The sequence below is a fragment of the Peromyscus eremicus genome, chromosome 13 (genome assembly GCF_949786415.1).
Source record: "Peromyscus eremicus chromosome 13, PerEre_H2_v1, whole genome shotgun sequence".
In the NCBI taxonomy this organism is placed as follows: domain Eukaryota; kingdom Metazoa; phylum Chordata; class Mammalia; order Rodentia; family Cricetidae; genus Peromyscus; species Peromyscus eremicus.
Genome location: NC_081429.1, coordinates 5,914,676 through 5,930,273, shown reverse-complemented (window position 1 = coordinate 5,930,273; position 15,598 = coordinate 5,914,676). Strand labels below are relative to the sequence as shown.

The window sequence follows — 15,598 nt, the reverse complement described above, 5'->3', positions numbered from 1 at the left end:
AGGAAAAGGCACTGACACTCCACACCTCAGGACACATGATGGATACTGGGAGAGGGCCTTCAGCAACTGCACAGAGCCCTGGTCCCTAACAAAGAAAGAGCTACCTTCCTGGGGAGGCAAACAGAGAGGTAGGCAAGATACTTGCAACCAAGCTGACACTGTGATTATCGAGGCTGGTGATGTTTAGCTCTCAGTGAGGCTCACCAAGGCCCCAGAGCCCTCCTCCCCTGCAGCTGATGGGACACGTGACAGAGATCTACAAAAGGGCATTTTGGAGGAACAGGCACCATGGTCCTGGAGCCTTAGTCAGTGTGCAGAACCCTGACGGGTACAGATAACCTCTACCCGCCCCCCCAAAGAGCCATTACAGCCCCAGTCTCCAAGAGAACGACTGGGCAGACAAGGGTAACAATAAGGACAAGATATTGAGCTAAGATCCCACTGAGAGAGAGAGAGAGAGAGAGAGAGAGAGAGAGAGAGAGAGAGAGAGAGAGAGAGAGAGAGAGAATGTGTGTGTGTAGCAACTTCAGAGGAAGAGGGAAAAAACCCAAGCTGCAGAAGGAAGCCACACACCAACGCTTCACACTTTATCGTGACATAGCCAACAGCCAAGTGTCCAGTAAGAACAAGGGACCCAACAATAGCACCTGGGGGCCAGACAGGCGTGCTGGGGGCAGCAGAAGCTGGAGCCGGAGACCCCGGATGGCATACACTGGTGATGATGCCACTGCTCTCCTAGGCTGTGGTAAGACATCTGATGATGTCCACGTGGCGAAGACATGGCCTGGAGACCCATTTCTGAGATGATTCTGTCACTGAGCTGTGCCTGAGTGCCGTAGAAGAAGCTATTTCCATAAAAGACTAGAAAGGAAGTATTTTAGGCTCTGCCAGTGTCTATTTTTATTTCTTTGTGTTAAAAAAAAAAAAGACCAAAAAAAAAAAAAGAAAAGAAAACCCTCTTCTTAGCTCACAGGCAGTAACAATTCAGGTCCAGGTGATCCCTGCTGGAAGGTTTCTCCAGGTCCCCCTGCCCCTCCCATGCCAAAGACAGAACCCAGGGTTTCAGCCAACCAACCCTCCTGACAACCCAGCTACATGCCAGTCTGCATCTTGAATATTCCTTTTGTAGATGCATGTACTTAGTGTTCTGGAGGTCACACCCTGTTCTGTCCCAAGTCTCTGGGACACTATTTGTGTCACAATCCTATGTCACTTGTTTACTAGACGGAACACAGCCCATTTTACCTCCAGGCTTCTGCTCCTCCTAAAAGGACTCATCACTATGAGGACCAGTACCTCATACTGGGGAGCACCTACCACCATACCAGCTTCCCATCCTTGTTGGCAAGATGTCCTTGTGCCCTCTCTTCCTGGGGCTGGAGCTACTGGCCCTAAGGCTCAGCCCAAGCCTAAAAGACCTCACTTTCTCCAAGACCAACCTGCATCTGGAACATCTTAGAGCAAGGTCTACGTGCCACCGATACTGGTGTGCCGGCCCCAAGCTGGCATGTGCTGAAGAAGCCAACAATCCTGATGGGACATGGGAGTTGAGTGCAGAGGGCTCTGGGGTGTTGGGGTCTATCAGATCACCTCTACCATAATCCAAGTCAGTTCCAAGGCCCAGAGGTGCTCTACGAATTCCTTTCTACCTCCATAGTCACCTCCAAAGCATGTATGCTGTGGCATGTCTTTCTGTACGCTGTGAGTAAGTGTTGCTTTCATTGGTTGATTATAGAGCTGTTGGCCAATGTTGAGGCAGAATAAGGTTAAACGGTACTATCCAACTGAAGACAGAGATGAAGAAGGGCAGAGTCGGGGTAGCAGCCAGCAGCCGCACAAGGAACAAGATGCCAGAGCACCAGTAAGCCACGAGCCACACGGCGATACAAAGATTAATAGGAATGGGTTAACTTAAATGTAAGAGCCTGAGCCATTGGCCAAGCATTTATAATTATTGTAAGCCTATGGGATGGGGCGGGGCAGAGAAAGCCTCCGTTTACATGTACTACGCTACCGTCACCTCTAGTTGATGGTGACGGTTGTACAATTAATTCTTCAGGGGCCCTGTTCTGTTCAGGCATCAAACTTTACTTCCCGCAACCTAAGCCATCTTCCTCTCCCCGCAAAGGGCAGGCACAGGCAGTGTGGACTGGTTCTGTCGTCCATCCCCTCCCCTCCCCAACAGTGCACACATTGTCCTTTCAACACAGCTGGCTCACTGACTAGGCCCTCACGAACAACTGCTGTGTTTCATTATTTCTTCTTCTGTTAGTCAAGGTGTTAACTTTTTAAAAACTAAATATTTATCAACAGGCTGTGGGGCTCAAAAGATAGAAACTGCTGGCCACATGTGCTGACACCACAGTCACAGGGACAGACTGGCCTCAGGCCGGGAGCAGTCATACATCACACACCACAAGTGTCTCTGCCTAGATCTCGCCTCAGAATCCTAATACAATACACCCTGGAAACCTCTATGGACGGAGGCAGGACAGCACTACCAGCTCTATCTGGGCCAATCACAGATACAATTACACAAACTCATTCCAATCACAAGGAGCTGCTGTCATTCATAGGCCACTGTCGGGGTGAGGCTCCATCTGTGCTGAAGTTACACACACACACACACACACACACACACACACACACACACACACAGAGTGGCGGGCTCAGGCCTCCTTGGGTACTGTGACTTGTAATCACGGTAGTTATAACAAGCACAGACATCCTTGTATGGACCAGGAAGGGAAATATTTCCAAGAAAGAGCAGAGCACCCTTGGCTTGGAGAAGCCACAGAAGTCAAGGAGACACCTGCGTCAGCCAGGATTGGGGCGAAGGTACACAGTGCTTTCAGACCCACATTGCATATGTGTGCTGAGTGACGGGAAGCTGAGGTGCACTGTGCAGGCCCATTGGTTAAAATTCCCAAGAACACTTGCCACTCTGTAGATATGGCACAGGGCTTGGATCTTCCTTTACATCCAACAGTCCAGAAGCACATAGTGAGGAAGACCTCACTGCTGCTGTTCTCCAAGAGACTGGTGATCAGAACATTTCCTTATGCCCAAACATGGGCTCAGTTCAAAGAAAGGCATAGGATGTGAGCAAAGCTAGTCAGAACAGTCCCTGAATATTTTGCTGGAAAGAAAAAAACTGAAGAAAAGCAAAATAGAAACACATTCAACTCTTTCTCTTTACCAGGTATGAGTGCCATGGTCACAGAGGTATCAACTAAATCCTTGGACCACGTGAGGAGAGCTAACCAGCTAGCTAGCTGAGCGTGAAGGCCGGGACATGCAAGAGATGGGAGAGGGAGGAGCCCCATCAATCTAAGTCAAATCTAATATCAAATATGCCCCTGAGCTGCTCCAGGAACCTAAGTCAAGAAGCCTTACCCTCCCTATCTGTGCCTCTCTGGATGGGTCTCCTAGCCCTTGCCCCTAACCTGGTTGCAAACTGATCCAGTGAACGCAGTCTTGTGGCAACCAGATCTCAGCGGGCTGTTGCCAGGAGGTGGAGGGGGGCTGCCCACTGGAGGTCAAAGTCACAGACAAATGACACAGCAGACCCAAGTACTAGATGTCGGGTCCAGGAATAACAGATTCCCAACTGATGACTGACAGGTAAAGGTGATGGACTTGCAATGTAAGAAACACCTATGGAGGTAAAAATCTCTGGGAAAAGAACTCGTAACTCTAAATGTGAAACTGTCTAGACGTGCTATACTAAGAATATGGTTGCGCCGTTGGACTGAGGATACAGCCTGGGTGGTAGAGCGCTTGTCTAGCATGCGTGAAGCCCTGGTGCTATTTGCAGCATGCATGAACTAGGCCTGGTGGTGCACACCTGCAATCCTATCATAGAGAAGTAGAGGCAGGAGGATCAGGAGCTCAAGTCATCCTCTGCTACACAGTGAAGTCAAGGCCGGTCTAGGACATGCCAAACCCTGTTCCAAAAATAATAATTAGAAAAAAATAATGGCTATGCTCAACTCTTGGGGTTGCTGGGACAGCAACGGCTGTGTGGAAAGCCAGCCTGGCTGTTTCTGACTCTGGAGCCCAGTGGCATCCAAGTGCACTTCTAGTGACCACGAGGAGCTGGATCCTTTGCTGCACATGCCAGCTGGTTTACCCTAGCTAGAGAGCTGGCAGACCTGCACCTGGCCAGGTGTGAATCACTTCCAATTTATCCAGGAAATAACTTCTTCCTGGGTGCACACACCAACCCCAGGCCCCGACCAGCTTTCAGTGAGTCCTCGGCTTCTTGCTGAAGTAATGATAAAAACATGGACAATCCCTGAGTTCCTGCCAACCAACTGAAAAACACATTTTCTTCTGCCAGACTCACGGCTGCCAGAAACATGACAGCCGCCTCTTCCTGGCTCTGCCGCCTTTCCCCTTGTTCACAGTACACACCTCTCTTTTGTTACGTCCTTCAAAGTCTAGTAAAAAGTTCAGTGTCCTTCCCATCTTACGCAGAATCTTACGCAGGTTCTACATCACTGGTTGAGCTGCAGACTGCCACACACAGAATGACAAGGTGGAAGGGAAGGAAGGCAACATCCCAGTCAGGGACCAGGTTAGCACCTCAAATCCCCCAGGAAGAGCAGCTGAACCGGAACCAACCAACCATCGGGCCCATAAATCTTAAGACTCACAGATGACCCTAAGCAGTTGCTTTTGCTAAAACCCCTTGGTTTCAGCAACGTGGTAAAAGTCACATTAAAAAACATAAACGGGTAGATTTCCAAACCACTCCAGTTTTATTAGAGCTGTATGGATTTTTGTTCCGCTTGAATGTTAAGCAGGATCCAAGAACAGTTTGAAAAGAAGCCTAACATCTGTGCAGTGATCGTGGCTGACTAAAGTTTTTAAAAGGTTACTGGATTTGGAAAAGGTTCTTGGGGCTGAAAGCTTAAATGTGTTTCAGCGTCCCTGAGAAATCAGGCTGGGTGTTTACCACAGCGTTTGTTTCTAGGAGACTAAGTAAACATCCATTAACAAAATATTTCAGAGCCATGTGCTTCTGAGAACACACTCACTAGCCTGATGCTAGCCAGACACATCTGTTAGAAGGACATTCCAGGCAGGCTCTTTGGGGGGAATATCAAGACTGAGGCATGGGACAGGGGTCTCAGGCAACTGCTGGATGTAAGTGACCACCAGGAACCTGTGCAGCCACGTGACATCAGCAATTCAAGAAAAAGAGAGAAAGCAACACAAATAAAGCCCACACAGGAAACTTAGTGCCCTGGTCTCTCTGCACACAGCACCCATGATCCTGCACCTATCCATGAAGGTAGCAAAGACCCTAGAGCTTCCAGACCCAGGAGAGGGTACCAACCACCTCGCATCCTGTTCTGTGGTCTAGGTTCCTGGCTGTAAGCTGTGGTCCCAGGTGACGTATAGGCTTGTGCCTTTCTTGGTCTCAGCTCCACTCGGGGATGTCTGGGACGCCATGAGATGTCTGATGGCCTCCTGTGGACAGGACAGTGAATGGGGGCTACAGTCACACCTCTGAGAACACCAGTGAGAGCTGAGCCTCCAGAGCAGAGGGTGCAGAAGGAGCAGAGGCGGAGTCTCTCATGGCACCCACATAGGACAGCCCCACGTAAGACAGGCCCACACAGGAAGAGGCCACCCATGGCTCTGCGGAGACAGGGCTGTCATTATACAAAGGCTGAGATTTTTTGAGTACTCTACACAAATCACTCTGTGTCTTCATCACATGCGGAATGTCATAAGACTGCTAAACGGCTGAGAAGAGCTGGGAACCCTGACCATTTTCAGCAGCTCCAGGCAGTCAGGGTTGCCATTAGCAAGCCTCTTCAGGGCATAGCAGGAATTGGTAGGACGGACTGCGGAGCAGCCCTGGCCTGCACTCTTGAATGTTGCCAGGTTATGGGGTGCATCTGGTCCCCCGTGCTGGCACCCCTCCTCTCTTCCTAGAACCTCCCCCAACAAACATACACATATCTCAGTTTGTCTTCCTCCCAAAATGTGGACTGGACTCTTCTTTCCCACAGACCAGCCAAGTTCTCACCAAATCTAAAACCACTCTGTAGGGGGATATTGGATCACACTGGGAGCCCTGAGTAGGCATTTGTGCTGATTAAATAAACTTAACATTGGGTCAGGAGGCTGAGTTAGCAACTAGTTGACAGAAAGTAATCAGAGCATCAGAGGACATCCGGGAGAGAGAGAGAGAGAGCCACCAGAAGCAGTAGGGTGGGGTTTGGAGTAGCACAGCCTTTTCTGGTTTGGCAGAGAGGAAGCAAGAGACGCCAGCAAGGAGAGAGGGTCAGCTAGTTGCTACTCAGCCTCTCTGAGCTCGCAGGTTTTCACCCCAGCCTTTCAATCTCAAGTCCTGTTTATAAATAGAAAGCCAGAGACTTAGTTAGAGCTACCTTTAGTGGCAGCAACAGGGCCGGTGCCTGAGGGAACAGAATTCTCTCCAGGCTGCTAGAGAAGCAGGCCAGTAACTGCGGAGCTGCAACTGTTCGCTAAAATAGACTTAGGTGAGGGTGCAGCCACTGTACCGAAATTAAAACACCACTACTCCATCAAATGTAAACCGACAGCATACGTGTAAGCTCTGAGCTTCTCTCAGAAATGAAGAGTTGTGACCCATCCTCTGCCTGCTCTCTTGTTAGCTGGGCATAACAAAGAGCACGGTCAAATTTCTAGTGATTCAGGCTCAAAGAGTCTAGTTTCCTGGTGTGAGTTATGAAACTGCTTCATTGTGCTGTCCTCTGAGAAAAACAACTGCCATCTTTATCACATCGGCTGTGCCTTCCTCCAAGAGTCACCACTGGTAGGCCTGTGGACTGTGACACTCAGAGATTAAGAGGGAATTGGGAAGATCTGGTCTAGCCACACCTCCCAGCCATTTGTTTACAATTGGCTCTAACTGCACACAGCCTCAGGGTCTCAGGAGGTGCTAGTGCCTACAGGTCTAGAAAGGTTAATGGAAGGGGCCCCATCTACATGGCTATGGGGAAGCCATCACCCACGCTGGGTAAAGACGTTCCAGTGCGGCTAATTTGGGGTCCTCATTCCTGCCAGTCAACCCCTTACCCGTGCTCTATAAGGAAGCCCAACAATCTCACTGGTTCTTCGGGGTGAACCGTGGTGGAATCATACTTAGTGGGGCTTGTCACTGGACATTCATGAGGAGTGGGCAGCATCATTTGGGGCTTCCCCGGGGAACTCTCACAACAGAGACCCTCTGAGTCAGTTCACTCGGTCTCTCTCAGAATCAACTCTGCATACCCACTGCTGCACACCCACAGATCCAGCCAACCCAGGTTAAAATATCCCCCAAAATAAGTCATACCCAGTGAGCATGGACAGACATTTTCTTATGCCACCATTACCCAAACAATATAAAACTGCAGCACATGTGGCATGAGCCCTTTATCCTCAGTCACCCAGGGCATTTGGAATACACAGAGTTCAGGCACAAGTCACACACAAGGACCATGGGATCTGAAATAAGATTTGAACCTCTGCAGGTTGGGAACCTGAAGAGTCCTAGACCTGCCCCACCCATGGCTACCTAGAGGACTGTACTGACCTCGCCCTCCCCTGGTGGCTGTGACTCAGCAGCACACATCTACAGCTTTCCTAACAGGCAGAATGTGGAGGCTCCTTCACCTCCCTCAAATGCTTCAATCTCTTCCTTCTGCAGGAATGCCCAGACTCCTCTTCCAAGGAAAAACACTGTCATTCTCTTCCTTGTGTCTCCCTAGTGAAAGAGCCGCCTTGAATTCTCTGCCTGGACTTTAAGCTTTCTTGGGCTGTGACAAAAATGGGTGACTTGGGACCAGACTTCTGATTTGTTGTTTTTTTATTCTTGGGGAGAAGAAACCTGATGTGGGGACCTCCAGGCTGTTGTGGACCCCCCGCCCCCTCACTGTGGGCACTGTGCATGAGGCCACTGTATGTCATCGCTTCTGGAATGGTAAGGATAGCATAGAAACTGGGCTGGGGCAGAGGGGCGGAGCCCACACAGGGCTCCTGGAGGTGTGTCCCCATCACCCAGCTCCTGGCCACGCACCTCCTAGACAGATCCAGGGCAAGCACAGCCTTGAAGCTTTTTGCCTCCAAATTTGAACTGGCTGAGGGGTAATGAGCCAAGAAAAGTCAGTGGCAAAAGAAACAAGTCTTAGGTGAGTGAATCCTGTCCCCATAGACTGGAACAGCATGTGCTCCCTGCCACACCTGGTGAATCCTGCCCCTGTGGACTGGAACAGCATGTGCTCCCTGCCACACCTGGATCCCGGACGCATCACTTCTTTACAGCCTTTCCCACAGCTGGAGCAGGTGACGGTCACTCGCGTGGAGTGAGTCTACTGTGCCTGCTCTCCTACCTCTTCAGGCATCGTGAGAGCCCTGCAGCAGGTGGGCCTCAGCCTCTATTTACTGTAATTTTTACCCAGATGTGGGTTTGTTTACTCTGGATCTGGGTAAAAGATGAGGGTCTGCCGGCAACAGGACACAAACGCACGATTTAACGATTTAACCCTGTCCCATCGGCAGGTTGCGGTTGAGAAGTATAGCTAGGCGTGATCCATGCATCAGTGTTCTCACTGCAGGAAGGCAGGCTACGGTGTGTTGCCTTTAACATTAGAGCCTTCTACTCAATCTATCCCTACAGACACACACCCCTCCCCCCACTCCCCACCCCCCACATTGAGGCTGCTGGATCTTAGATCTTCACAGTCCACAAACAGGAAGAAACAAGACCCAGGGACGCTGCCCAGGGCCTAGGGCCTATCATCCCTAAAGGATACAAAGGCAAATGTCTTGGGATGAGGCATGATTCCCAACACCTCCCACATGCTGCTGACAAGCTGTTTTTTTTTTTTCTCTCTCTCCCATAGAGTGTTAAGATTCACATAAAGCACAAGGGGTTGGTATGAGGGAAGGTGGGTACACACAGCATGCTAAGGACCTAACACATGAGGGGGAAACTGAAATTACAAACACCGCTCATAACTCTAATTAGCAGCTATTAATAGGGCCTTGAAAGGGAGGTGTGAAGGTCACACCCAGGCTGGTCCTGTCCTGTGGGACTCCAATGCCAGCAGCACTAATCAACCCGTGCCCAGAAGAGGAGATGGAGAGGAGCCCTCCTCCAGAGCTCTGGGTATGGTGCCTGGTTAAACAGCATACATATGGGGTAGAGCTGTGTCCCCAAAACGATTCCTCCTAACCTTACCACTAAGCCAACTGTAGCTGTAACTCCAACACTCAGGAGGCTGGGCCAGGAAGATGACTCCAGATCAAGACTAACCTGATGACATAGTGAGTCTCGAGGAACAAACCAAAAAAAATTAACACAACAACAGCAAAACCCCATGCCGGGTACCAGACAGGACCTTATCTGGAAACAGAGCCTGCAGCTGTAGAGTCTAAATGAAGCCACACTAGGGTAGGCTAGACCGTAAATCAAAACCACTGGTATTCTCCTGGAAAAAAGGAAATGCCAACATGGAGAAACAAGATGTGACCACAGAGGCCGAGGCTAGAGGGGCATGTCAATAGCCATGGACACCTAGAACTTCTGGAGCCAGCGAAAGCTGGGGACACCAAAGGACAGAGAGCACCAGTTAACACCACCACCGAGAGCTGCCCTGACTGTCTCCTCAAAGAAGCAAACTTGCCAAGGGACTTTACTGGGACTCTGGTGTCAATCATACACCACAAACACACACATTTACAAACACGCTCACTCCTGAAGGAGACTGCCTATACACAGACTACACTCTTTGAGCTCCCTGCTGAGACAAACCGGTTTGCCCCGAGTCACTAATTAAAAGCAGCATCAAGCATAATGCACAAAGTGTTTTCTCTGGACTACATCTCCAAGGCTTTCAAGTCAACTCTCTTTTCTCATAGAATAAAATGTCAACTAAAAAGGTGTCACTCAAGAAAGACAACCGAGCCATGCTGTGAGGTGACCCTGAGAGGCATCTGAAGAAAACAGTCCAGGATGACTGCACCAGGAACGTTCCTGCCAAGGGGCAGCTCTCCTGAATGAGTGGAGTTCTGTTTTAAGCTCCGTGACACATTATCCCTCCCAATACCCAAACTTCCCAGGGGCAAGTCGAGATTACAACAAAAGATATTTATGTGTGCATTAAACTAGAGGAATAACTCCCCACCCCCACCCCGCACACCATAAACAAGAATGGGGGGAATCCAGTGAGCTGCAGACTGGCAGACACACGGCCATGTGGATGGCAGAGTGGCAGCTGTCCAGCTGATTGCTCTAGCATTCAGGGATTTCGGTGGCTTGGACATGGTTTGAGTGTGTCTCCAAAGGTTTGTACACAGGAAGCCTGCTTCCCAACCACAGAAGGCGGTGAATCCTTTCCCAGGTGGGGAACCGTGCAGGGAAACTACCCACTGGAGATTCCGTCCTCAGAAGGGATGAGTGTGGGTCTGGAAGGACCACAGTTCGTTCTCAGTAGGAAGAATTGTGGAAAGAGTAACACTGGCCCCGTCCCACACTCCAGCTTCCTGTCTCGTCATGGCCCTGTCATACACGCTCTGGCTGTGAGGCCACCACGAGGCCTCACTAGACTCCAAACGTGGAGCTGACCAGTCTTGGACATTCGGCCTCTCCAACTGTGGGCTAAAATAAAAACAAACCAGTTTTCTTTCTAAAGCAACTAACCTTGGGGACTTGTCATGGCGATGGAAAATGAAGTGTCACAAAGGACAGATCAGAAGGCAACAGGAACACAAAGAAATCGGAGGTCACACAGCTCACTCCAAACCCTAAGTTTCAGCCAGGCGCCAACTCCATCCCTCTCCCATGAGCTGCACCTCCCACCCGGGGGGGGGGGGGGGGGGGGGGGAGGGGAGGAGTCACTGGAGGGAAGGTGGAGCTACTGCTGTCCTTGACAACTTCCTGCACACCTGATGACACACACCACCTCCCTCTCCACACTCCTGGATAAAGACAGTAAATCAGCTGCCAATCCTACAGCTGTCCATGCAGCTTCTCCGTTTCAGTGAGCATGGGTAACTGGTTACAGTAACTCATGGGGAAAAGACTGCAACCATCCTCCAGCCCTAAGTTCCCTGACCTCATAGAAGAATCTTGGGATGCAAGGCAGCAGTGGAGGAACCAAAGGCTGATCACACACGTTCCTTTGCCTCCTGCTATTAGTATAGGACCAGGGATCGTGGGGACAGGAAACAGAAACCAGCTGTCAGATCTTGAGAAGCACAAAGACTATAGCTCTACCTGCTCCATTCCAAACAGGAACACATGGGCAGCTCTATGGAAACAGACCTGCCTAGGCCAAGGGGCTTCCAGGCACAAAGAGGCCTCCTCATTCACAGTAGATGTAGCTGAGCATCCAGCTGGATCCACCTGGGCATGCTGCTGCTCTAAGCTCCTCCATCACACAGAACAATCGCCCTAGGCACAAGGTCCACAGCAAGAGGATGGACAGGTGGGCAGGGTGAGGGTGTAAGAGAGATCCTGAATTCTGTCTCCCAGATCCAGGGGTCCTCAGCTGTGTGACTGCCAGTGGGATGATATACTCCCACTCTGCAGATGATGGGGACGGGGTGTTAGCAGCCAGTGAGGTCATCTCACAGGGTACATTTTTACTTCTGATGTGTGAACATTCAAGAGACACCCCGCTGTGTTGATCAAAAAAGAAGGCCATGTTCTACACTGCAAATAAATCAAGTCGGACACAGGCGTGTTAGGACAGACTGAATGTCCAATGGGAAGATGACAGACACCACAATAATGACCAGAGGTAGATGTGGTCCTGCCTCTTCCCTTAGAATCAGCAACTTTGGCACAACCTACCTCTAAAGCCCTAGACTTCTGAGCCACAGAGTGACAGTCAGAGATCAGGGGCAGGGCTGGCCTGAAACTTCCAGCCATCCTCCCCCGAACTGTGGATGTTGGAAGACGTTCAAAACAGGATTGTCTGAAGAAGGCGTATGCTTGCCTTGCAGGTGGGTTAGCTGCAGACCCTTGGTAGCTGGTGTCCACCAAGTGAGCCCTGAGATGAAAGCACTGTAGACCCCAAGTCTAATCCAGCTAGCTGTGATGACCATTCACACTCAGGCACCAAGAGGAAAGCCCCGCCACGGCCCTCAGCGGGACCTGGGAGTGACAGATTCTACCTTTCTCCCTCCTCTGCACTGTGAGTTCTGAGTACCTGCTCTGTAGTCCCCACAAAATCGAGCCTTTGTCCATTTGGTCTCATTCATAAACCTTTGTTTGAATCCTGTCCTCTTCCCAAATCATCGATCCACGGGGAGAGTTTGAAAAGTAGGCATTTCCCCCGATGTGACAGCCGTGAGGCTTTCACAACATGGTTGGAAATACTGCAGAATGGTGGCAGAGGCCCAAGCAAGGCCCTCAGAACTCTGCTCTTTCTAGATGGTTCCACAGTCTTTAGGACAAGCGTTAGGGGCTAAAACATGTGTTACAGGGGACACGTGGAGCTACTTAGGACTACTACTCAGAAGACAGCTAAGGACGAAACAGGTGAGATGGTAAACTTAAAGAAAAAGGTGAAATGAAACAAACAGGATGAGACACAGACCGCGGTGGGAAGGGAGCGCTACAGTACAAGGTTGTGCCTCTCCTCTGTCCAGAACGAGACAAGCACTGCCATGAAGAAAATGTATAGTTACCTGCGTCCATATCTGCAAAGAATGGAACAGCCAGTAAGAAAAAGAAGGAACCAGAAATTCAGTGTCTCAGAGTTGGATTTCAAAAGGTTACATGGGGAGAAAATATAGTTTAGAAAATGGCTTGTGGGCTACACTTTGACTAGGGGGACCACGGGGCTTCCTATCACCACTGTCATACTCTTCCTTAAAGTAAAAAAAGAAACAGAACCACAGTCAGACATGGATATGCCAACGGAAGAATCAAAATGTCTAATGGCAAAAGAAATGCCCAACTCACATGCAAAATGATTATTACATGTTTGTAATACAATATAAAGGGAAACATACTCAAACACATAGTGGGGTGATCTGGATCGTATTTAGAAATGCTGGTGTCTGTGACTAAACAGCATTACAAGGTCAGTGTCCAGATCAGAGAGATGTCCGACCCATACTCAAAGGAGTAGCACTGGACTAAGGTTCGAGAGGACATGCTTGACAGTGGAAATGCACTCAAGAACATCTCACGGTTAATGCTCAAAATGCTGGAGTGAATGCACTAAAGCCCTATAGGACGGAAAGTCTACATAAGTCTCCTTGATGCTCGGTGGCTTTCTTATGGCCTTAGCATGGGTCATCAATGATTTAGAATATGCTAAAAAAAAATTTAAACCCTAAACTCTAAGCTGGTAACTAACCACCTGCCAACAACATACCTTCTGGAGACTCCTCCTGCACGTACGTGCCGGTCAGGTACCGGTGCACCAGTGCAGACTTGCCGCTGGCCAAGTTACCCACAATTCCCTGCAGCAAAAGAGAAAGAGAGAGAGAGAGTGAGAGAGAGACAACAGTTAGGAGTGGTTAGACCATTTAGTTAGTTTTTCTCATACAGCAGTTAAAATACGTAGTAACCCCACACAGGGTTTAAATCACCCTCCCAAACCGCTGGAGAGAGACTGAAAAATGAATTCAGCATCTGTTTCTATTGGAGACAGAGTCAAGCCTGACTTCGGTGCTCCTGCCCTCGCCAGTCCCGGATGCTGTCAGGGTGTCAGCATGCTGGCACTCTTCCGGGGACACCCATGCTAGCTTTATATGGCACATGTGTATTGGCTCAACTGTCCACAGGGACAGGAGCCTCCCTGGATACTAAGATGGAAAGGTTCCACGGGACATGATGCTACAACACAGAGCCCTTTCCACCCTAGGAAGGTGAACTTGGGCAAGCTGGAGACAGAGTAACTGGGGTGGGGGCGGGAAGCACAGACAGCAAGCCTGCCTCTCAGAAACACACAACCAAGAGGAAAACAACAGCCAAGCTATGGCAGGGACAGCCAAGGTGACCCTAGCAGGTGGAAAATAACAGGAGAGGGCAAGGGTGGTGTGAGTGCCACTGTCCAGCAGGAACCAGGGCGGCAGGCGAGGCTGACACCAGGGCTCTGGTGAAAGGGCACTTATTTAGCCTGTGCTAGGAGCCCTACATCTCCCCCGCTCCCTCCCTCTCTCCAGGGAGCTGCTCCACTCAGCAGCCTTGTGCATTCTAATTTTTGCTCAGTGACCATATATCAATCCCATGTTCTTCCCTGCCAACTGCCCCTAGAGTTCATTGGTCTGTGTGACGATCCCCAAATCCACAAGCTGCCCGGCCCTCTCACTACGCTTTGCGGCCCCCAGCCTTCCTACTTCCTGGCTTTGTCTCCTATGTTCAGAAGCCTCCAATCTCCTCTCTACAGGCTGTGCTGTCTTCAGGTGACAACAACTTTGCACATTGATTAACCATGGCCCCAAATCCTACTCCAGCTCAGGATCTGCAGCCAGTTCAGACATCACCACCTCTGAGGACCAATTCTATCGGTTTCTGAATGCTTGTGTTCCCTCAGGCCCCAGGAGATGTATTAGGAGGTAGGGCCTCTGAGAGGGGATGGGTCACAGGGACACTATCCATATGGAAATCAGCATACATGTGAATGTGGCCCAGCAGGGAGGAAAGGGGAAAAAAACATCCTACCCGTGATCTACAGAGCAGATGACCCCTAAGTCCTCACCAGCCCTCAAATCTGCAGGTTCCTTTGACTTCCAACCTCTAGAACTATGAACACAGGTTTCACTGTTCACAAGGCACTGTACCTTGTCACAGCAGCCTGGATGGATGAGGACACTTTCAGACCATAGCCTCACCTGGGGCCAGCAAGAAGGCCTGTGGCTGAACTACAGCACAACACAGCCTTCACCTTATGGGAAGGGACTGTGTCCTGTTCTCCGCCCGGCCAAGGCACCCAGCCCAAGGAAGATGCACAGCCCCCATGGAATCAGTGTGTGGATGGCTGATGGACTGATGGATGGATGGCTACCACTAGTGAGTATAAATGAGCTCTCTCTGCCACTGAGAGCTGGGCTGAGGGCCAGAGCATGTGGACGGCTCCTGCACAAAGCTGTCTCCCTTCCAAGTCCAACCTGAATCTTCCTACCTTGAACCTCCACAATTTGAGAATATCTGTCTATTAATTATTCTTTTGCTCAAGGGCACCTGCTGCTCGTCAGCTTCAAGCTGAGAAAATCCAAGCCAGTAAATGCCACAGAAATGAAATGTTTAATTAAGATCACTTTCTCTTCCTGGAGGAAGAAACCCAGCACTGTGCAGCCGGGCTTTCTCTATGAGGTGACACCTGCCACTCTTCTCTGCAACAATGGGCAGAGGTATGGCACATCCCTGAGCAGGCCAGTGCCATCTACCCTGGGCTGGGGACGGACGGAGGTTGCCTGGCTTGCACACCCATCTCACAGACTGTGAGCAGCCTTGTTTCAACTTGAAACACTGGCAGAGACTACCATCCGTTAGGATGTGGCCCTCCTGTGAGACTGTGACAGCCACTCCTGAATGTCACCTGCAGAGAAGGAACAGAGGGCTTCATGGGCAGGAAGGGGGTGCCCTGATGATGAC

The 15,598-nt window shown here is 50.2% G+C and overlaps 1 protein-coding gene across 6 annotated transcripts in view; it reads right to left on the bottom strand.

Annotated features, from left to right (window-relative positions):
• Positions 1–15,598, bottom strand: part of Agap1 (ArfGAP with GTPase domain, ankyrin repeat and PH domain 1) — a 437,938-nt gene that overhangs the window by 263,469 nt on the left and 158,871 nt on the right. For all 6 annotated transcript variants that reach the window (XM_059278338.1, XM_059278339.1, XM_059278340.1 and 3 more), the window contains exon 3: positions 13,374–13,461. In XM_059278338.1, coding sequence (XP_059134321.1) covers positions 13,374–13,461 — 88 coding nt within the window. The remainder of the gene's footprint in view (positions 1–13,373; positions 13,462–15,598) is intronic.